General features: G+C 39.1%; 1 protein-coding gene across 3 annotated transcripts in view; it reads right to left on the bottom strand.

The window, feature by feature from the left end:
• Positions 1 to 22983, bottom strand: part of HSDL2 (hydroxysteroid dehydrogenase like 2) — a 68096-nt gene that overhangs the window by 29387 nt on the left and 15726 nt on the right. For all 3 annotated transcript variants that reach the window (XM_036855990.1, XM_036855992.1, XM_036855989.1), the window contains exons 2-6: positions 22666 to 22829; positions 21620 to 21718; positions 15402 to 15516; positions 9220 to 9323; positions 8120 to 8218 (exon numbers count right to left, since the gene is read on the bottom strand). In XM_036855990.1, the coding sequence (XP_036711885.1) occupies positions 8120 to 8218; positions 9220 to 9323; positions 15402 to 15516; positions 21620 to 21718; positions 22666 to 22829 (581 nt within the window). The remainder of the gene's footprint in view (positions 1 to 8119; positions 8219 to 9219; positions 9324 to 15401; positions 15517 to 21619; positions 21719 to 22665; positions 22830 to 22983) is intronic.

The following is a 22983-nucleotide window of genomic DNA, read 5'->3' as shown; positions in this document are numbered from 1 at the left end:
GTGGCACATTGGTTAAGAATCCGCCTGCCAATGCAGGGGACATGGGTTCGACCCCTGGTCTGGGAAGATCCCACATGCCTCAGAGCAACTAAGCCCATGCACCCATAACTACTGAGCCTGCGCTCTAGAGCCCATGAGCCACAACTACTGAGGCCATGCACTGCAACTACTGAAACCCATACACCTAGAGCCCGTGCCCTGCAATGAGAGAAGCCACCGCAATGAGAAGCCTGCGCACCGCAACAAAGAGTAGCCCCCGCTCGCCGCAACTAGTGAAAGCCCGCGCGCAGCAACAAAGACCCAACGCAGCCTAAATAAATAAATAAATAAATAAATAACTTAAAAACAGTGTACCAATGAGGGAAAAAACCCTGCCAATTAAACTACAATATATCAACTGTAAGAGCAACCTGATATCAAAGATGTAAAAATGTGAAAACATGGGCATCTCAGAATCAATGAAATATGGTATAAACTGCTTAACCTTGTTGGTATGTAGGTCCCTTGATAAACGGAAGCCAGTTTTGGTTTCTAGTACCAAGAGAGGCCAGCTGCCACCTTGTCACCTTGACCTCCCTGGTTAGCTGAGTTCCCATGTCTACGTGTAACGTGGTCCAGGTGACAGAGGGCTGCAGCTATTCTGTGATGCTTTTGTTATCTTCCTCTCCACCGCCATTGCCAAGATCAGGAGCTACCAGTTCCAGACTCCCCACCCCAGCTCACATGAAACCTATCCAAAAGTGGACCTTTGGGACTTCCCTGGTGGTCCAGTGGCTAAGACTCCGCACTTCCAGTGCAGGGGGCCTGGGTTCAATCCCTGGTCAGGGAACTAGATCCCACATGCTGCAACTAAAGGTCCAGCATGCCGCAACTAAAAAAAGATCCCACATGTTGCAATGAAGATCCCACACGTGGTAATGAAGATCCCACGTGCAGCTACTAAGACCCAACACAGCCAAATAAATAAATATTAAAAAAAAAAAAAGTGTACTTTCCTCTTCTACCACACTTGTTCTGACCAATCCAGATGCAAGATGCAGCAGGCGTTTTCAATAGCAGCCCTCATCCCTCCTCCCCTCCCCACCCTCCACATCCGCAGAAACTATGAAATGGGTTTTGTAAAGAGAGAAAATTATATTTTTGAAGGTGACATAGTCGGGGGCCTGAGATCCTCATGTTGTGGAACTACTAAAGGCATGCTTTCTAGTCCCTTTTCTGGATGTGTTGAATTCACTGGTGTGAAAGTTCTAGACCCAGAAGGGGTAATGTAGCCAGTGTAGAGAAGGAACACCGAGCCAGAGAGGACGAACAGTGTGGACCAGGACACTGTTTTGATTGTAGATAATATATGTCACACTGTACTCATTTCATTAAGTGCAATAAATCTCCTCTTCCTGGAAGGGCAGTAATGTTGGGAGATTGCTTCTGGTTCCAGCAAGCATAAAGAAAGAACCACTCTACACAGTCCAGAAAGAAGAGATGTGTTTTTTAAATAGAGGCCTCCCAAACAGCCAGGAGCATGAACACCCTCTCAAATCCATTTTCATTGCCTCCATCATGAATAAAGCAATATTCTAGCTAGGTTTCCTGCCTCCTCTTTCCACAAACTTACAAGTCACCCTATATTCAGATGCCAAATTAAACTTCCTAAACCTCATCAACAAACCACCACTCCTCTTTTCCTTCTTATTATTGTTCTCTTGCTTCTAAAATTCTAAAGTGGCTCTCTGCTGAATAAATTCAAGCTCCTAAACCTGGCAATCAAGCCCCATGGGCTTAGTTTGTCCATCTTCCCCACAACCTCATACCCCCCCAACATCCAGGCCAATATGAACCCATTTGCAGATGCTCAAGTTCAGAGGGAAATAAGCAGCCCACACCCTATCATAGGTACACTATATTAAACTCCTTGTAGTTCCACCAAACACATGGTATTTTCCCATACTGCAGGCTTTTTTGTTCCCTCTGCCAGGAATGCCTTGCCCAGTCTCCTTCTTGCTAACTCCAATATCCTCTTGCGGTCTCATTTCAATTGTTCCATTAGAAAACAACCTTTCCTAACCTTTAATCTGAAATACATGGCCCTCTTGCTACGTTTTAAAAGTATCCCGTACATAATTCATCATGCCGTGTATCATGTGGAACATGACCGTCAACTGAATTCACTATGCTATACAAATCTAGGACCCAAATGATACCAATGGTTCCAAGATGTCTAGTCAACCTAAAACGAACATCTCAAAGCTAAAGCAAAGTCTCAGCAGTCAGCTGATTTCTTCTTCCAATCCTGATACTGTCCTCCACATTCCCTGTCATACAATGTTCTCCCCCTTCCTTATATAAGCTTTGTTCAGAATGCCTATCTTGGACCTAGGTAGAAGGAAATCATAGTGCACATTCATTCATTCATAAAATACTTATTTAATGTCTACAATGACTGTAATAAAATGAACAAAACAGATACTGTCTCTACCTTCAAGAAGCTCTTCTAGCAAGAAAGACATTAAACAGGGGCTTCCCTGGTGGTCCAGTGCTGAAGAATCCGCCTTCCAATGTAGGGGACGCGGGTTCGATCCCTGGTCAGGGAAATAAGATCCCACATGCTGCGGGGCAACTAGGCCCATGCACCACAACTACTGAGCTCATGTGCCTCAACAAAAAAGGCTGCGTGCCACAAACTACAGAGCCCACATGCTATGGAGCCCGCACCACAACCAGAGAGAGAAAACCCACACACCACAGCTAGAGAGAAGCCCGCACGCCGCAGCTAGAGAGAAGCCCACGCACCGCAACTAGAGAGAAGCCCACGCACCGCAACGAAAGATCCCTCATGCCTCAACGAAGATCCCACATGCCTCAACGAAGATCCCGTATGCCACAATGAAGATCCTGCATGCCACAATGAAGACCCAACACAGCCCCCCAAAAAAAGACATTAAACAATTATAGTTACAAAATCAGCAATTTAATTTCAAATGTTATAAGTGATATGAAGGAGATGTCCAGATTACTAAATCCAGTGGTCAGTCCCCATCTTGTAAGAGCTATGAGCAGCATTTGACACAACTGATCACTCCTCTTCTTCCTTGAAACACTTTCTCCAATTGGCTTTCAGGACATCATACTCTTTGATTTTCTTCCTACCTTACTCTCCTATGTGGATTTTTTCCTCTTCTTCCCAACCTCTTAACATTGCAATGGCCAATGATCCTTTCTCTTCTTCTATTCACTCTCTAGCTGACATCATCTAGCCTTGTGACTCTATATGCCATCTATATGCTGAAAATCCACAAATTTCCATCTCCAGCCTGAACCTCCCTCATGACCCCCGGACTTCCAAACCCAACTGCTTACTGACCATCTCCACTTGGATGCTCAATCACAATGCCCCAAACTGAATTTGTTCCCCAACCTCCCGTCTGTAGCATTCCCTCATCTCAGTTGACGGCAACTCCATTATTCCAGCTACTAAAGCCAAAATAATTTTGGAGTCATCCTTGACTCTTCTTTTTGTTTTATATCCTATATCTAATCCATCAGCACATCTTGTTGGTTCTAACTTCAAAAAATATCAGAATCTGACCACTCTCTGCCTCTGCTATCACCCTGGTCACAGCTACTATTATCTGTGCCTAGGTTACTCCAATAGCCTCCAAACTGGTCTCCCTGTTTCTCCTTTTGCCCTATGAGAATCTATTCTCAACAGAGCAGCCAGAGAGATTCTTTTACAAATTTAAAAGAATCAGGCCCCTCCTCTGCTCAAAACCTTGCAAAAGCTCCTCATTTCACTCATAGAGTAAAAACCCAAGTCTTGGCAAGAACCTTACAACGTCTGACCATTTCCTCATAAGCATCATCTCCTCACTTCCTACCACTCTCCCCTCACTCCAGCCACATTGGCCTTCTGCCTGCTCTTTCATCATTGCCAAGCAGGCTCACCTCAGAGGACCTTCCAAGGGCCTATGTCTTCTGTCTTCAATGCTTTTCCCTCAAATACCCCATTGACTAACACATCCCCAAGGCGAACTCCATCACCTCCTTACTTGAAGACTTCTACACTCAAATGTCACCTCAAAAAGGCCAAACCTTTCTACCCTATTTAAAATTGTAACTTATCCTCCCCAACACCTGAGACTTCTAATCTCCCTTACCTTCTTCTACTTTTTCCATAGCATTATCACCTTCTAGCATATTATATAGTTTGTTATTCATTATGTTAAATGTCTATTGTGTCTCTCCCAATTATACTATAAGTTCCATAATGGCAGATATTCTTGTCCACTTTGTTCTCTGCTGTATCTTAAGCAACTAGAACAGAGCTTAGGACATAACAGGTGTCCAGGAAATATTTGCTGATGAATAAAATCTCAAATTTTTAGCATTAGACTAGGCTTTTTCTCACTTTGTTACCCCAGAATCCCAAAGACCTAAAGGTTAGAGGAGTGGAGGCAAGGAAAGAAGGACAAAGTGTAAATGATGGCAACAAACTCTTCCATCTCTCGCATTAAGTGGTAAACTCTCTGAAGGTAAGGACTGCATCACATTCATCTTAGTACCCCCAGGTACCTTGTGCATAGTAGATACTTAATAAATTATCTGTTGAATACATAAGGAATAAATAGCGCAGAGAACTGTGCCTGGCATATAAAAATGTTTGGAAGATGAATGAATATAAAGCGTCAAGTAACATAATAGAGGTACCAAGAGGGAAAACACTATGCTCAGACTTTATCTCAGAGACCTCCCTTTCTAACTAACTGCCTGACTCTCACTATCTATCAACTTTAGTAACAGCAATGATTAAGGTAGGGGGAAGAGGTTGAGAAAGGATGAGAGAAGGAAAAGAAGTTGAAAAAAAAGAGGCACAATAAAGTGTGAGCTTTTAAACTTTTTTACTGTGATTCACAAGTAACACTTTTTATCAGCATGACTAAAAACACATAATACCTACACATATACACTCACAAACATATACCTATTTCATTTATATATGAAAAAAGTTTATGAAACAACACTGACTCTTACTATATGCAATGCTCTCTAATATTTTCTATTTTATTCAATTAGAAATAAAATGAAACAACAACAAAATTCTGGCTGCTACCTAGTAGATTTCACAATCCACTAAATTGATTTCATGCCTCACTAAATTGATTTCGTGACTCACCAATGAGTCTTGACATGTAGTTTGAAAAATATTGTAGAAGCAGTTTTTTCACTCTCATCTTTGCCTCACTGCAACAAATATCACTCTCCAGAAAATCTTAAAAGAACTGTGTCTGCTACAATAACAAGGGAAACGAAGAAGCAGTAAATCATGGTTCTGATCCCACAGTAGGTCAGGGCATAAAGAATCTTAGTCAAACTTCAGATGGAATTTTAAAAAATTGATTCCTCCTTAAAAAATTAAAAATAGAACTACCATATGATCCAGCAATTTCACTTCTGGGTATTTACCCAAAGAAAACAAAAACACTAATTCAAAAATATATATGCACACCAATGTTCACTGCAGCATTATTTACAATAACCCAGATATGGAAGCAACCTAAATGTCCATAGATGGATAAATGGATAAAGAAGATGTGGTGATACACACACACACACACACACACACACACAATAGAACATTACTCAGCCATTAAATAAATTAAATCTTGCCATTTGTGACAACATGGATGGATCTAGAGAGTATTATGCTAAGTGAAATGTCAGACAAAGACAAATATCATATGGTCTCACTTATATGTGGAATCTGAAAAACAAAATAAACAAACAAAACAAAATGAAAACAGACTGATAGATACAGAGAACAAACACATGGTTGCCAGAGGAGAGTGGGGTGAAGGGTGGGGAAAAATACGTGAAAGGGATTAAGAGGTACAACCTCCAGCTATAAAATAAATAAGCCACAGGAATGTAATATGCAGCATAAAGAATATGGGCACTAATACTGTAATAACTTTGTACGGAGACAGATGGTTACTAGACTTATCGTGGTGATCATTTCACAATGTATGCAAATGTCAAATCACTATGCAGTACACCTGCAACTAACATAATATTGTACATCAACTATATTTCATTTAAAAAATGTTTTTGATTACTGGAGTTCTTATTAGAAAAGAAAGATAGTGACTAGAGAGCTGGCTGCAACGGCTAAATTTTCCTAAGAGTTGCATTAGCAACATATCCCAGGGCTCCATAAATTCTCACCCACAGCCCCTTGTTCTCCCAGCTTCAATACCATAGACCATTAGGTCTTTCACTCCTGCCTGGAGCTGAGGAAATCTCCTCACCTAGTACACAGCAGATGGGAAGCAAAAGAAATCCCTCATTTGTTTCTAAGCTACAACTCTGGGTACAATTCACACTGCTATATGAGGCAGTTCCATTCAAGAGTACCTCTAGGGCTATCATAATTTGCAAAAATACTGAATTAAGTGTTCTTCTAACAGACAGCAGTGTTTGTTTATTCTTCCTGTGTCTGGATATTGGATCCCCTTAGCTGCACTGCACTTTTTGTCTCTTCACTGCTCTACTCACCCTTAGATAATTTAAACAATGGCAACCTTGGCAGCAGGGGCAAGTGCAGTGGTCTCTGCCCCACGGGTGGGTAATACAGTAGATGTATCAGTTACTGAATCCATTTGGAGGCCTAAAGGAGAATTCTCCCTGGTCTCCTTACTGTTCAGCCTTAAGGGTAGGAAATACTTATCTCACCTGTTGAATCACCCAGGTGAGGGCCTCAGATCTCCATGGGCTGAGCTCCCTCCAGGAACTTCTGAGTATTAATTCTCCCTCCAATGCTCTCTACTGGCCCCATTCTGTCCTCTGGCCCAGAGGGGAATAACCCCCTTCAAGCTTCTCAGTTACTCCTCTTACAGAATCAATGTCTTGCTCATTCCTTCCATGTCCTGCCTGCCTGCCACCCCAACACCTGCTCCACTCCGGGGAGTTTGCTGGTCATTGGAAAGGGTAGACAGAAAGGCCATAAGTTTCAACAGTCACCTTCTCAGAAACCCCCTGTACCCTCAAATAAGTGAAAATATTCCAGTCTGCAATCTGTATGTTTCAAGGAATATAATGAAGAATATGAAGATACTTTCAGAGGGAATCCAAAATGATCATTCATTCAAAAAACACCTAAGTGACCACTGAATGGAGGGCACTGTCCTAGGAGCAGACACACCAGTTTGACCCCTAAGGAGTTTCCTTGGAAAGGGGTCACACTACTTTACATGTTGGAGTACTGATGTTAGTGCCACAAAGGTTCTGTTAAATACATAAAATGAAAAAGTGATTCCCACTACGTTTTCCCTTTATCATACTTTTGTGGGGTAGGATTGTCATTTATATTTAAGATGAAAGTAGTTAAGGTTTTCACAGGCATTATCTATTAAATATATGAAAAAACGTATAATAGACATAGTTTGTCTTGTGTTTTACCTCTGTTAAGCTGTTCTGATATATAAGTGGAGAATAAGAACCCACAAGGACAAGCTTTCCCTTTCTGCCATTTTTACTGACTTTCCCTCATGTTTATACAACATATTCCCTAGCCTGCACCCATCAGCTTCCATCATACATTTAACTCTAAAGCTGCATACCCAGCCATAGGCAGGTGATTCTGTCACCTAAAGGGGATCTAGGCACTCTGTGAACTCAGAACTCATGTGAAAGTACAGAAAAGTTGGTTTTTCATAAAGGAAAAAGACAAAGTAGTAAGAATACCAGAAAGTAAAGAAGCATTTGCTGGGATGTGTGAGGAGAAAACAAAAGTATGAGAATCTGTAGAATTTTTTAAGGTACCAAAGACAGCAATGGAAAAAAGGTTAGGGAAACGCAGATGGCTTCCTGTTGGCTTTAATGAGACTTTTCAAGTGTTCCTGGGTTCAGTGTTTCTAGTACAGCAATCATGTAGTAATGCAGATCAAGTCAAAGCTAGAAGATGATTGAAAAGGGCCTTTTATGCACAATAAAAAGTTGAACTTTTTTCCCAACAGACAGACTGAGGTTACCTTTGACAGTCTACTCACTCGCACCCCACCCCACCCAGCAAAGAATGTCAAAGACAATAAATGAGAATCCAATAAATGGATTTTTTGTAAGTACATACCTGTTTTAGGCCACAATGCATTGACTGCAATTTCACCTTTAAATTCTTCTGCCATTCCAAGCACACACAGAGACATACCATACTTAGCAATGGTGTAAGCTGAAAGAAACCACCAAGAATTTAATTAAGAAAGAAATTAATCTGTGAATTAAAATAACCAATTTCTTTCTATTACTATTTCTTCCTCGATATATTTTTTCAGAATTATTTAATAATAATACAAAACATAATTTTAATTTACTATTTTTAAAAGAACAGTTTTTATAGAAGTAACTGTAGTTTTATGGAAATGGTTTTTATATATATCAGGGATGAACCACTTATACATACTTCCATCCTAATATTAGATTCAAATAAAAAAGATAGTAATAAACTTTCACTTCTCTTAATATTATGGGAGTAAGTTACATTATTGTTTCTTAATCTGTTTTTTTTTCTTTTCTTTTTTAAAAAATGAAAGTGACCATTTAAAGGAAAACTACTACTAGTAAAACATAAACAAAAGGTTGCAAATTCATTTAACCTAGTCGATTAATACAGAACTCCTTTTAGTTTTGTTCTATGGGTTCCTACTTCAACTGCCTTCCTTTCCAAATTTTACTGAAGTACGTTGAAATAAGGACTAAGTATCTGACACAACTATTTCAAAGGAGGCACCTATACATAAATCTTGTTATTTAGCATACTCACCTTAAATCACTAGTTTTCTGTGAAAGGTAAAGTATTCCATGGATCATTTTCACTAACTTTACTGAAGAATAAGTTACATACAATAAAACACACCCACTGGGACTTGAGAGAGCTTTCTAGGACAGGGATATCCACATCTCCATTTGTGTATTGGTTATACAGGTGTATACGTTTGTCAAAACTCATCAGACTGAACCATTAACATCTGTGCATTTTATTTAATGTAAATTATACCTCAATTTTTTAAATTAAAGATAAAAGATTAAGAATCTACTTACAAAATGCTATCAATTTCTGCATAGAAAATTTAATGTTGAATGCTATGTACAAACTGTGATTACATCATAGATACACTGGTTTAATACAAAACGAATTGACTAAACAAGCCATCCCCTCATCCTACCACCTACCACAGTGCTGTTTGAACCACAGTGGATTTAGGTTCAGCGGTGGGCTGAGATTGAGGATATGAGCAATTTTACTCTTTTTCAAATAAGGAATGCATGCTTTAGATCTGAAAGCAAAAGAAAACACAAGTCAAGTTACGAGCTTTCTAACAGCTTCATTACTTTCTTAAGTTATATTTTAAACTACTTCTACAGAGCAACTGAACTTGTTCAATAACCGGTAGGGTACTTCTGTTGGTTTCTTTTGTTGTTATTCCCCCACTTACCTGGAATGTAGATAGGAAAAGCAACTAATATTCATCCTTTGAAGCTATGCATAATGGCCTGACAATATGATCTGCTTGATGAAAATAATCAAATCCGTGGCACACTAGCCTTAAACCCAATTTAGATTATCTTCAACTACATCCTTCCAAGTCAGACAGACCTGGGTTCAAATCCTCTTTCTGCCCTTCATTGTGTGATCTGGGGCAAAATATATAGTATTGTAATTCTCAGTTTTCTCATTTGTAAATGTTGGTAATACCTGCTACTATCTAGGATTGACCAAGGGATTAAAATGAGATGATATATATGAGATACTTAGAACAGTGCATATATTAAACATGAAATAAACAGCTGCTATTATTAGTATTACATATTCTGATTTTTTTTCATCTTAGTAGGTATAGTATTCCTACCACACTGGAACTGTAATTTAATAACATGAACTCCCAATACATTACCAAATTTAATTTGTACCAATATGCAATGCAATGTTCCTTTGCGGGCAATATTAAGTTGTTTGTTTTTTAAACCCTTTCAAAAAGGTAGATAATTTATTTTACAAAAGATACAGGTCCAATATTTGTAAATGTTTAATTATTAAGCTATAGTATACAGCTTAATAACATATTGTAGCTTAATAATTTTATAGTTTTTAGTTTTATTTCACATTCAATAACTTCTAGGACTTGAAACTAGTCCATTCTTCTTAAGTCTGTTTCTTTATTACCAATGTACAACATTCTTGTTACCATCTGCAATGTCTTTTTAAGTTTATAAACCAAAAACAATCAATATCACTAAAGGGTTTTTGTACATATTGTTTTTCTGTTACAAAGGCGCTTCACTTTTATGGGGGTGAGGTAGAGAAGGGCAAACAATATTACAGCTGTTTGTCATTAGAACACTGAAGCTGCACGTCAAAGCATCAACAGGAAACAAACAACCTATTCCAAGCAATAAGACCATATTTCACACTCAAGGGAAGGAGTTCATCTCATTTACATTACAAACATGAGCTTCTCTGATCTATTAGACAAAACCTTTCCACCTGCACTTTGCTTGCCTAACCCTCAGCGTTACTAATCCTAATCAGGTACGTTTTCCACAGCAACATGCCCTATCTTACACATTATATTGAAAACTCTTAGCACCACGCTTAGATACTAATACCTTGAGCTTAATCAGATAGCTAAGTTCACTAGAAACTTACTGTATGCTAGGCAATGCACTTATTAGTTATTACCTTCACATGAATTATTTTACTTAATCAGGGTTGTAAGCTCCAAGGCCTATAGGGCATTTGAGTAAATGAATAAAGTGAGCTGGGTATAAGAAAGAGCAACGGTTCAGAAATACAATTGAGCCTTATTACTGAATTTCTATAAGCATTTAACATGATACAAACACATATAATACTGGAGATTATATATTTAATTAAAACTTAGAAATAGAAATAAGGATCTGCATTCTACCTCCTGTCTTCCAACCCTTTTTCTTTAAACCAGTAGAACACAAGACATAGGCCACAGGGCCCTGGGCACCAGGGATCAGGAAGCAGCTCCAGATCCTTGCTGAAATCTCCAAATAGGTCAGTTCTTTGGGCTTTCCCCTACTCTCTCCCTGAGGATGCGTCTCAGGCTTCCCTGAGAAAACAATCTGTACTTATCTTCCAGGAATGAAATGAGTGTCACTAAATAAAAAACAAAACAAAAATTTAAATGGAAATGTCTCATTATGAGTTTCTCTTTTATAACGTATGCCTTTCATAGAGGGCCAAAAACCTGACACCCTTTTTTTGGGTCAAAGGTCAATGTCAGGTCTTTCAATTGGCATTGTAAAATGCCTTTAACTGGGAACAATTTTATTTAAAAATAGCTGTTAGTAGGGACTTCCCTGGTGGCGCAGTGGTTAAGAATCCGCCTGCCAATGCAGGGGACACAGGTTCAAGCCCTGGTCCAGGAAGATCCCACATGCCGCAGAGCAACTAAGCCCCTGCGCCACAACTACTGAGCCCACGTGTCGCAACTACTGAAGCCCGTGCGCCTAGAGCCCGTGCTCTGCAACAAGAGAAGCCACTGCAATGAAAAGCCCGTGCACGGCAACAAAGAGTAGGCCCCACTCACCACAACTAGAGAAAGCCCTTGCGCAGCAACAAAGACCCAATGCAGCCAAAATAAATAAATAAATAAAATTTATTTTAAAAAAATAGCTGTTAACAAATATAGGAACTTTCAACAGTGAATAGAATCTTTGCTTTAAAAAAGGGTTTTATTTTAGGGTATCTATTCCTGAGATATTTGTAGATCTATTACTCCAACGTACTCATATTTAGTTTTTAGTACCTTAGTGCCCTACAGCTTATGTATTCCATTTGTAGTTCTTCAACTACACAAATAGTTTTCATTGATAAAGGTAATTTTAAAAGGTTAGTTCATTTTCCTATATCAGGATTTTTTGGTTTTGTTTTGAAACAAATCTACAAACAGGAGTGTAGTTTAGGCCATCACTTTCATTTTTGGAAAATGACCTTGGTATAGGAAAGGGGACAAATTATTCTTGACAAATGGGTTTTCCAAAGACATACTTTCACAAGGAATGAGCAATGAGAATCATATACTTGTGTTTCCATAAGTCATAATGTCAGCTAAAAAAGCCAATTCTTTGACCCAATCTTTGCTTGGGAACTGAGTTAGGAATTTTCTCTTGGGTAACAAAAAAGAATTGATTTCTTTCTAATCAAAAACAAAATCTCTACAACAATACACCACAACCAGACAACCTTGTCACAGAACCGACAATCACTTTGTATTCAACATGAGTAAAGCACTGAACAGTCCGTAGTTCAAACCACGGAAGTCTATTTAATTCTTAGAATTCATAATGGCCCGTTTTTAACTTTTTAGCAAGAGCAATTCCTAGTGAACAACACAATGAACAAACTTAATTTCTATACCTCTGTGAAACACTTCTACATTAGTTTAGACTTGTATAAGTTTAAAGTTAACCCTGACCATCACAGCCACACTGTCTATACCACTTTTTTTTTTTTTTTTTTTTTTATTTTGGGCTGCATTTGGTCTTTGTTGCTACGCACGGACTTTCTCTAGTTGCAGCCAGCGGGGCTAGTCTTCGTTGAGGTGTGCAGGCTTTGCATTGCGGTGGCTTCTCTTGTTGCGGAGCATGGGCTCTAGGCACACGGGCTTCAGAGTTGTAGTGCGTGGGCTCAGAAGCTGTGGTTCGCGGGCTCTAGAGCACAGGCTCAGTAGTTGTGGTGCACAGGCTTAGTTGCTCCACAGCACGTGGGATCTTCCAGGACCAGGTATCAAACCCGTGTCCCCTGTACTGGCAGGTGGATTTTTTTTTTTTTAATTATTATTATTATTTATTTATTTATTTATTTATTTATTTATTTATTTATTTATTTTTGGCTGTGTTGGGTCTTCATTTCTGCGCGAGGGCTTTCTCCAGTTGCGGCGAGCGGGGGCCACTCTTCATTGTGGTGCGCGGGCCTCTCACTGTCGCGGCCTCTCCCGTTGTGGAGCACAGGCTCCAGACGCACAGGCTCAGTAGTTGTGGCTCACGGGCCCAGCCACTCCGCGGCATGCGGGATCTTCCCAGACCAGGGTTCGAACCCGTGTCCCCTGCATTGGCAGGCAGACTCTCAACCACTGCGCCACCAGGGAAGCCCAGATTTTTTTTTTAAATTAATTAATTAATTAATTTTTTGGCTGCATTGGGTCTTCATTGCCGTGCGCAGGCATTCTCTAGTTGCGGCGAGCACGGGCTACTCTTTGTTGCGGTGTGCAGGCTTCTCACTGCGGTGGCTTCTTTTTGTTGTGGAGTACAGGTTCTAGGCACGCGGGCTGCAGTAGTTGTGGCTCGCGGGCTCAGTAGTTGTGGCTCGCGGGCTCTAGAGCACAGGCTCAGTAGTTGTGGCGCACGGGCTTAGTTGCTCAGCGGCATGTGCGATCTTCCTGGACCAGGGCTCGAACCTGTGTCCCCTGCATTGGCAGGCGGATTCTTAACCACTGCGCCACGAGGAAAGTCCTGATTACCACTTTTGATAAACCCACATTACATTTTCTAAAACATTTCTCAATCCTCAAGTCATTTCCTGATGTTCATGTCATGAGTATCCAGTCTAAAAAACGTTAATCACATCAAAATTATCCTGACACCATAAATAAATATAACTGGGTGGGTGGACTATTTATACCTGTGGCTTCATCATCTACAATAGAAACTGCCACAAATGATTTAAGTTTTTCATGCATCATGCCCTTCTAACCCTTAATTCAGCAGGAATAGTATTCCTGGTTAGGTTTATATTTTTAAACACTTATTTAAATGAGTGTTTACATTCAATCAAAATTCTTTCACAAAGTTACCAGCTGTAAAATATTTTCATGCCCAGATAATTTCTTCTTGTAATACATAACTGCATCACACAGCAGCATTGCTTATTTTATTTGAAAATAAACACAAACCTATTGAAATGTTAGTCCTTTTTCTAGTTCATTATGTTTTTCACCACAATCTTTTCAATATGCTTGCCACAGATTTTACTATGGTTTGATTCTCTATGGTTTCCATTCAGGAGAAATATAGGTTACACATTGAATTTATAGAAATATGCCCCACATCTACAAAGAAGCAAGCTCTCAACCATTTTACTTGCACATATGGCCCTCTTGGCATATGTCTCATTTTCCCACTTCAGATAGACATGGGTATGAGAAATATTTTATTTTCTCCTTTAATATAAGAAGAAAAAGTGCAAGCACAATGATAAGTGGCAACTTTTTAGCCTGCCCTCAGCATCCAGAGACAATTGTACCCAGTCCCCATCTGATAACGCAGTTGATACTCTGCCACTGGGCTATGGTAGCTAACTGTTGCCATGTGGGAACGCTGTCTCTATGTGGCCAATGTTTCAAGAAAAGCCAGAAATCGGGATTTTTGTGTAAATCTCCTGATTTTTTTCATGTAGGCAACTAATGAAATTATGAATATAGGTAACTAATAAAAACAAAATGTTTAACACTGTCAGAGCCAAGTTTTGCAGATCCAAAAAAACACACCCAAGGGCAAAGTTCAGAATTAAAGACAAATTTTACATTTAACCCTTATTACCAATCCTATGACATACTTCTCTATTATCCCCATTTTACAAATGAGAAAACAGACTCTGCAAGAGGTTAAGTTACTTGTACAAGGTCATGAAGATAGTGAGTCATGAAGGGTGGGGGGTGAGATTTGAATCCTCAAAGGAGTCTGCCTCCAAAGTCCAAGCTCCTAACCACCTGTTCTATGCAAACATATAAGGCAGATACACACAAGTACATATAAGGCAGATAAGAAAGTTCTGTGCTGATCTGTCCTTATATCCACATGAAAAATGGTAGAACCCGAAAGTAAATAAACAGATAAACAAATGGACAAATAAACAAGAGTGGACTAGGTCTGACCAATCCAGAACACAACAGGACTACATTTGCTCTCATTCTATATTTGATATTTTCCCTGACACTGCCCAAGATAGCATTAGCCTTTTTCAATTACATTAAAATGGGATTCATAATGAGCTTCTTGTTATTTACATAACTAAAACTCCAGTGTTTTTCAGAGGAAGAAGAGACTACTGCAGGTTTGCCAGAAGACTTGGTATGCATATATATATATTTACTCATGCAAATGTTTGAAAATGTTTGAGCTATACTTTAGTCTTTATTAGATTCACAGAGAAAAGGCACTCTGAATAAAACTATTTAAAATACTATCTACTGACTTGGAGCACTTTTAGGCCTTTATAAGGGTTGACTAGATTTTAAACTGTATTCCTAACCTATTCAAATCTGTTTACAACTAGTTCTCTGACAAAACACTGCAACACTCACTCCCACAGGTCTTTAACTTACGTAAGATAGGTGCCTCTGGTGTTGACGTTCATCATCAAATCCACTTTCTTTGTAGGTGTTTCCAATGTGTTGGTCAAGCTAATAGCACTGGCATTATTCACCAAAATATCAATTCCTGTATTCAAATAATCAACTTCTTAGTAATGTCATTTAGACTTTAAAACAAAAAAAAATAAAAAAACATTTACTCTATATAGTTGAAGCCCGAGTTCACAAACACTTCTTTTAGATAATATGACTGACCAATACACCAATGCAAGACTCAGTAGCTATGTCAAAACAGCACCCAAATGATTTTCACTGGCACATGGAGACCATCACCAGGGCTCCACAGGAAACTGCAAGGAAGCTTAGTCCTTAGTGGTTTGTAGCTCCCATCATTATCTGTTCTCTTACTTCCTGGTCTTCCCTCCTTGTCTCCAAGAACCTTAGGTCAATTTCCTTAAAGTTTCCCCCCCATCATCTTTCCAAGGCCTGTCTCCCTTCCAAGCACACTGGTCTCCCTCCTCTCGAAGGCCCTTACTTAAATGGAAGAGCTCCTTTCTGGTCTTGGGAACTGGGAAAAGAGAAATGACCTAGAGTTTATATTCCAGGCAAATCATGAAAATAGATCAAGTTTGTTTTGGTAACTTATACACAAAATAAATTTAGAATAATGATTATTTCTGCATATTCTATCCAGTCCTTATCCATATGTAACATTTATGGTTACAAGCTTAAATAATGTTAAATGAAAATGGTAAAATACAAAAGCATCTCAAACACACTTCTGCATTTCTACATGGCCTTCACAATTCTTCTTCTTTAAATTGAAGTACAGCTGATTTACAATGTTGTGTTAATTTCTGCTGTACAGCAAAGTGACTCAGTTATAGATATATATACATTCTTTTTTATATTCTTTTCCATTAGTTTATCTCAGGATATTGAATATAGTTCCCTGTGCTATACAGTTGGACCTTGTTGTTTATACATTCTATTCAATATATGTAATAGCTTGCATCTACTAACCCCAAACTCCCCATCCATCCCTCCCCCCTCCCCCTCCCCCTTGGCAACCACAGGTCTGTTCTCTATGTCTGTGAGTCTGTTTCTGTTTCGTAGATAAGTTCATTTGTGTCATGTTTTAGATTCCACATATAAGTAATATCATATGGTATTTGTCTCTTTCTGACTTATTTCACTTAGTATGATCATCTCTAGTTGCATCCATGTTGCTGCCATAATTCTTTCTAAAGAGCATTTAATATTCTATCAAATAGATATATGACAATTTCTACTGCTGGGGTTAGACTGTTGCCATAAACGTCTTTTATTATCCTCTTAACTTTGCTTTGTCCCTCTCTCACAATATGTGGAAAATGGTTTAAATAAGGGTATTATACTTACAACATATTAGTCATAAGCTCCCTTTCTTCATTTATAGTAACATTATAAAATTCTGATCACGTCCTCATTCCTCAATTTCCATATTCTTTAGCATAGTGTTTTCACTACTAATGTTTTCTTAAAACGTGTCCTTAGAATAACTTTGGATTCAACTATATTACATTTTATAGCTTCATTATAACAAAACTCAAACTCAAGTAAATCACCTGTATATATTGGACAAGTTTCACGTCCTGTGACTACCAGCTTTCCAGAATAAACAAAATGATGATGGTTTGCCTTCACAAGTGGCAAAGACCAGTGAGAGGAATTTTTAAATCCACGACATGCTTCTCAATTCACAAAACTAGATATTGCTCAATCTCATCACTAAGAGATAATCACTGAGGGGCTACTCTGTATAAGGCAGGCTGCTAGGGCCTAAGAGACAAGGAAGATAATATTCACTAAAGAAAAAGCCAGGTGGGAGCAAAGCAAATTGAGTGTGGGTCTGGGTGAGATGCTGGACTGATGGGTATGCAAACCACCTGTGAAGAATTACCCTAATTAAGGCGATGAAGCTAATGAGGGTTGATCCAATCAATGGATTCCTTGGGCAAATCCAACCTTTATTGACTTTATCTCTCACTATGTGATAATAAGTGACAGCTATGTTAGCAGAGCAAACATCTGGGCCCAAAAGCAAAAGAAAGTAGATGAGGAATGAAGATATACTGATTGGGCAAACTGTATTTGACTTGCCTGTGATAAAGAGAAAAAAAACTAGGTCCAATTAAGAGATATCTTAAAATTTCTGAACTCAGATGGGCCAAATTAAAATGGATCAGGGAACAATGGTGGGAAATGATATAGAAAAGGCATATATGTAGGCCTGCTGCAGAAAAAAAAGGTGGCAGGAAAGATTACATCTGTGGTTTATGAAATAGCATAATTTACTCAAGGCCTGAAACACTCTGAAGATGAGGGAAGGCAAGGTGATAGGGAGTACCATGTGGCAGAGGCCCCCCAGGGCACAGGTCAGAAAGCACCATCCACTGTGCAGGACTTTGTTAGGGATAATTCCCCAGCAGAGAGAAATATCAGGACAAAGGTAGAGTGTTCCCTAAAAGGCAGACTTCAAAGGCCTACAAAACTCCAAACCAGACCATATCAGTAGCAACCACAGTATGGAACTAAAACCAAACGAGCAAAAAATAAAGACTTGGGAGATCTGTGGAAAAAAAACACAGAGGAAAAAAAAAAGCAGGCTATGAATCATCTCATAAATGTGGCATACCTCCTGATTAGGAGACAACAGAAGCTGAGATGCTGAACAGAGCTCACTGAAGAATTAAGAATTAAGATTCTGCATTGTTATGCCAGAAAAGCAGAAGTTAATGGGCAAATGGAAAGCAAAACACTTTAAATACATCAAAGTGGATCCTAAGGAGGAGGGTAGGAAATGTTAGGATAGATTCCAAAATAAAGGTAACTCCACCACCAATTTCTAAATTTAGCAAGAAGATAGAAATATTTCAGGGCTTCCCTGGTGGCGCAGTGGTTAAGAATCCGCCCGCCAAGGCAGGGGACACGGGTTTGAGCCCTGGTCCAGGAAGATCCCACATGCCATGGAGCAACTAAGCCCATGTGCCACAACTACTGAGCCTGCACTCTAGAGCCCGCGAGCCACAGCTACTGAGACTGCGTGCCACAACTACTAAAGCCCGCGTGCCTAGAGCCGGTGCTCCACAACTAGAGAAGCCATGGCAATGAGAAGCCCAGGCACTACAATGAAGAGTAGCCCCTGCTTGCTGCAAATAAAGAAAGCCCACGCATAGCTAAGACCCAACACAGCCAAAAATGAAATTAATTAATTAATTAATTTTAAAAAAAAAAAGAAGAAGTGTTTCAGATGCCCATCTCAACAATAGGTAGCAAAATACATTGGGAGATTTTTTTCCCCAAAGATATGAAAAGCATACCTTCTTAACTGAAGATTTCTAGCAACTGAGCTAAGTTCTAGGACATGAAGGCCAAATCAATAATCTGGATCCACTGGCTTCTGAAGAAACAAAAACCAAGATTTGCTTTTGTCCTTATAGTTTTCTCTGTCTACTCCTGGAAAAGTAGATCACATGATAGACAAAGGTGAATTAATCCAACCCTGAAGATGCTGAAGGAATGATACCAGGTTCAATGGAAGACAATCTAAGCTACAGTGGCTAAAAAAATGCAGAGCATCCATGCACCTGAGTGAACCTCCTTGGCTGGGACAAAATAGAGTTAGAAAATTGGAGAGGAGAGACTTCTGGGTCTTAATTCTTCCAAGAAAGAGATTTCAGTTTGGCTCTTTAAATTCTCTGTGGCAACAACAGGAGAAGAAATCAATTTGTGAGACTTCAGTTTATTCTGGAGGATCCCAACTCTGGAAAGTGGAGCTGCTTCACATTTTGACACGAACAAATTTTTGGACTATGCTGTCATTAGTACATAATGTGTAACTATTTCTGGTGAACCAGATTAGACAATGCAGCTAGAATTCAAGACGGGAAGTTAAAAGGCGGGTGAAAACTATTATATATAAGATGGATAAACAACAAGGTCCTACTGTATAGCGCAGGGAACTATAGTCAATATCCTGTGATAAACCATAATGGAAAAGAATATTAAAAAAAGAATGTATACATGTGTATAACTGAGTCACTTTGCTGGACAGCAGAGATTGGCACAACTTTGTAAATCAACTATACTTCAATTAAGAAAAATAAAATTAAAAAATAAAAATGAAAATAAAAGGGGGGACTTCCCTGGTGGCGCAGTGGTTAAGAATCCGCCTGCCAATGCAGGGGACACGGGTTCGATCCCTGGTCCAGGAAGACCCCACATGCCGTGAAGCAACTAAGCTTGTGCGCCACAACTACCGAGCCTGTGCTCTAGAGCCCGTGAGCCATAACCACTGAATCTCGCATGCTCTAGGGCGCAACTACTGAGCCCACGTGCTGCAACTACTGAAGCCCGTGTGCCTAGAGCCCGTGCTCCGCAACAAGAGAAGCCACTGAAATGAGAAGCCCGTGCACCACAACGAAGAGTAGCCCCTGCTCACCGCAACTAGAGAAAGCCCGCGTGCAGCAACGAAGACCCAACACAACCAAAAAATAAATAAAAATTTTTTTTTAAAGTTTAAAAAATTAAATTAAAAAAATAAATAAATGGGGGGTGAATTTTGGGCCTATATAGTATGGTCTTGAGTATCTTTAACTAATGTCCATCTTGATTCATTTCAGAGGTTTCTTGGGACAATACCAGACAACAGCTGAACTGCTGATGTTCTCTAACAGAATTACAGGACAGAAATAAAGATAGAGAAAGGCCTCAGACAAAGCTGGTAGCAGCTCTCCCCAATATTCTGATGATCTCATTCTCCAAGAAGGATAAACTTGCCCTCAGTTGATAAACCCAACGGATCAACAGAAAGAACTAAAACTGGATGAATACAGAGAAAGGAAAAGCTCCAGTCTTCCACCCTCACCCACCTTATCCCTTAATTCCTCCCTAAAAATGAATGGCTAAACTAATTAGGTTAAGTCCTAATTGGCACTAATTGCTCACTTTTACTAGTAAGTGAAGTCATTTTAGATAAAAGGTCCTGCACATGAACGTGGCTTCCTCTCCTTCCTCTTTCATATTTGCAGCCCGTTCAGTAAGAAAACAAAAAACAAAAAAAAATACCCAGTAATTTTGCATTCTCTCTCCTCTTCTCTCATGGGCATTCACATTACTTTGGGAAAGGCTGCCAACCAGGAGTAAGATTTTGGATTTAAAGGAAGAGACCCCATTTGAGCCAAAGCTTTGTGTTCCAGTCCAGAATAACACAGCACTCCACATTGGGAGTTATAAGCACGAGTCTTGCTAACAATAAAGCATTAACCTTGTTTCCCATTGGCCAATATCCTTTGCATGTACATATAGTCTCTGGAATATTATAGGGAGAGAGTGGTAATAGGGCAGGATTTGGACATGGCTACGTGCCTTGCTATAATGCCATCAAAGTCTCAGTTCAACTCCCAACACTTGCCTTCTAGAAGCTTATGAACCAATTGGGGAGAAAAAAGAAATACTAAGATCTGAAGTCGTACAAGATGAGGATCAAAGGAATGTTTTCGGAATTCAGAGAAAGAAAAATGTACACTTCTGATTAGTTGGCATAAGTCAGGAAACTGGCTTCGTGAAGGAGATGAGATTAAAGCACAAAAAGGTAGGATTTCAAAAGACAAAGAAGGGAACATTTCAGGAAGGATCAGAGGTGGAGAAGTGGGCACTGGAGGAGCCTCAGGAATAGTAAGAGCAAAAGCTAAGAGACAAAAAAAATTCAAGGTAAGGAAATGGATGTAAACAATTTTGGCTGAAGGAGGGAGTTTACATAGGGGTGTAGAAGAAAGATGAAACCAAAACAAGTCTGTTAACACCAGAATGTGAAAGATCTTGAATGCCAAGAGGTCATCTGCACTTTATTCAATTAATATTAAAAAGTCATCAAATGATGGTTACATGAACTGGGGAGAGACAAGTGGATGGGATCTGGGGAACCACTTGGCTAGATGTATGTTATTGTCAAGGTCTTAACTTTATTTTGGATGGTAAATTTGTTATACTATCCATAATGATTTTTAATAATTATTCAATTCGTCATCAGATGGTTTTAAGCTGTGCTTCTATATGAACAAATACCCATTTCTGGTTATACTCAAAAAGACTCAGTAAAAAATAATCAAAAGAAAATTAAATATAAAATTATAGTTACACCTATACTTTACCAATATTCAATAATTATTTCAGAATGAAGGCTCTACCTCCAAATTTCTCAACTGCTTTCTCCACTGCACTGCTGATTTGCTGTTCATCTCTCACATCAACAACACATGGCAAGGCCTTTCCTCCAGCTGCTTTGACTACAAAGGATAAACAAAGAAACATTAAAGCATTCAAATATTAAACCTTTCATCAATATCAAACCTCTGACACAAGAGTCAAAAGAAAAAAGTACCCCATTTTCAGAAAATCAGTATAAATAACTATGTCTTATAACTACTAGCAACTCTGCCCTACAGTAGGACAGACTGATGAATCCATATCCAGCTGCAGACTAGCTAGGCCAACTCTATTAAAAAACCAAAAAGGAAGGTAATTTTTTAAAATGTTATTAAAATGGGGAAGGTAATTTAAAAGACCTTTATTATGGAAAATTTCCAAAAATGTACAAAAATATAAAGAATAGTATAATGAACTTTCATGAATCCATCTCCTATCTTCAATGATTGATAATGTTTTGCCAGTCATTTAATTTGTTTATCTACCCCCAATTTCATTTTGTTTTTTGCTGGTGTATTTCAAAACAAACCTCAGGCATCATTTCACTCATAATTGCTTCATATGTATTCCCCTAGCATAACCACAATACTATTAACGTAACTAACAAAACTAGCAATATCAACTGAAGCTGAAATTTAAGCCATTACTCCTGGCACAGTGCCTTGAATATAAGCACTCAATAGCTATTTGTGAACTGCAAGTATTAAAATAATGACTTGCGAATTATGCAGAGAACAAGTAACATGGAGCGCTTTTTCAAAGTGTTCACACCATCCACCTCTCAAATTCTTTCCTCTACTTCCACTCCTCTACTCTCTGCTCCCATCCAAGAACCACTGCCCTCATGAGACATGATATTTAACGGGAGTCTCTCCCATCACTTAAAAGTGCTGGGGAGAAAAATGGTTCCCAAACACTGCTCTAAGGTGACAAAATATTTCTTTAACCAGATAAAATTATTTTTAGGGTAGACTTCAGATAGATATAATTAAACTTTCCAGCAAATTCTCTATGTATTGAAACTCACTTTCTTCAGCAGCACTATAGATTGTGCCTGCAAGTTTGGGGTGTGCCTGGGCGGTCTTTGCAGCAATGACTATATTTGCTCCATCCTTTGCTGCTTTCAAAGCAATAGCTTTGCCAATGCCACGGCTCGCGCCTGTGATGAAGACAGTACATCCTGCTAGCTTCCTACAACAGAACAAATGTGACCTTATTAGAAAGCTCAATATTTTTATTTACTTACCAGTTTCAGGAATTCATGCACATAGTCACAAAACATGTTTCCTCCTCTATCAGACTTTCTCTAAACCCTCCTCCCTCCCCATCTGATAGCTAATAACTC

The sequence above is a fragment of the Balaenoptera musculus genome, chromosome 6 (genome assembly GCF_009873245.2).
Source record: "Balaenoptera musculus isolate JJ_BM4_2016_0621 chromosome 6, mBalMus1.pri.v3, whole genome shotgun sequence".
Lineage (NCBI taxonomy): Eukaryota > Metazoa > Chordata > Mammalia > Artiodactyla > Balaenopteridae > Balaenoptera > Balaenoptera musculus.
The sequence above is the reverse complement of the archived record's forward strand: the minus strand, read 5'-3'. Positions and strand labels throughout refer to the sequence as shown.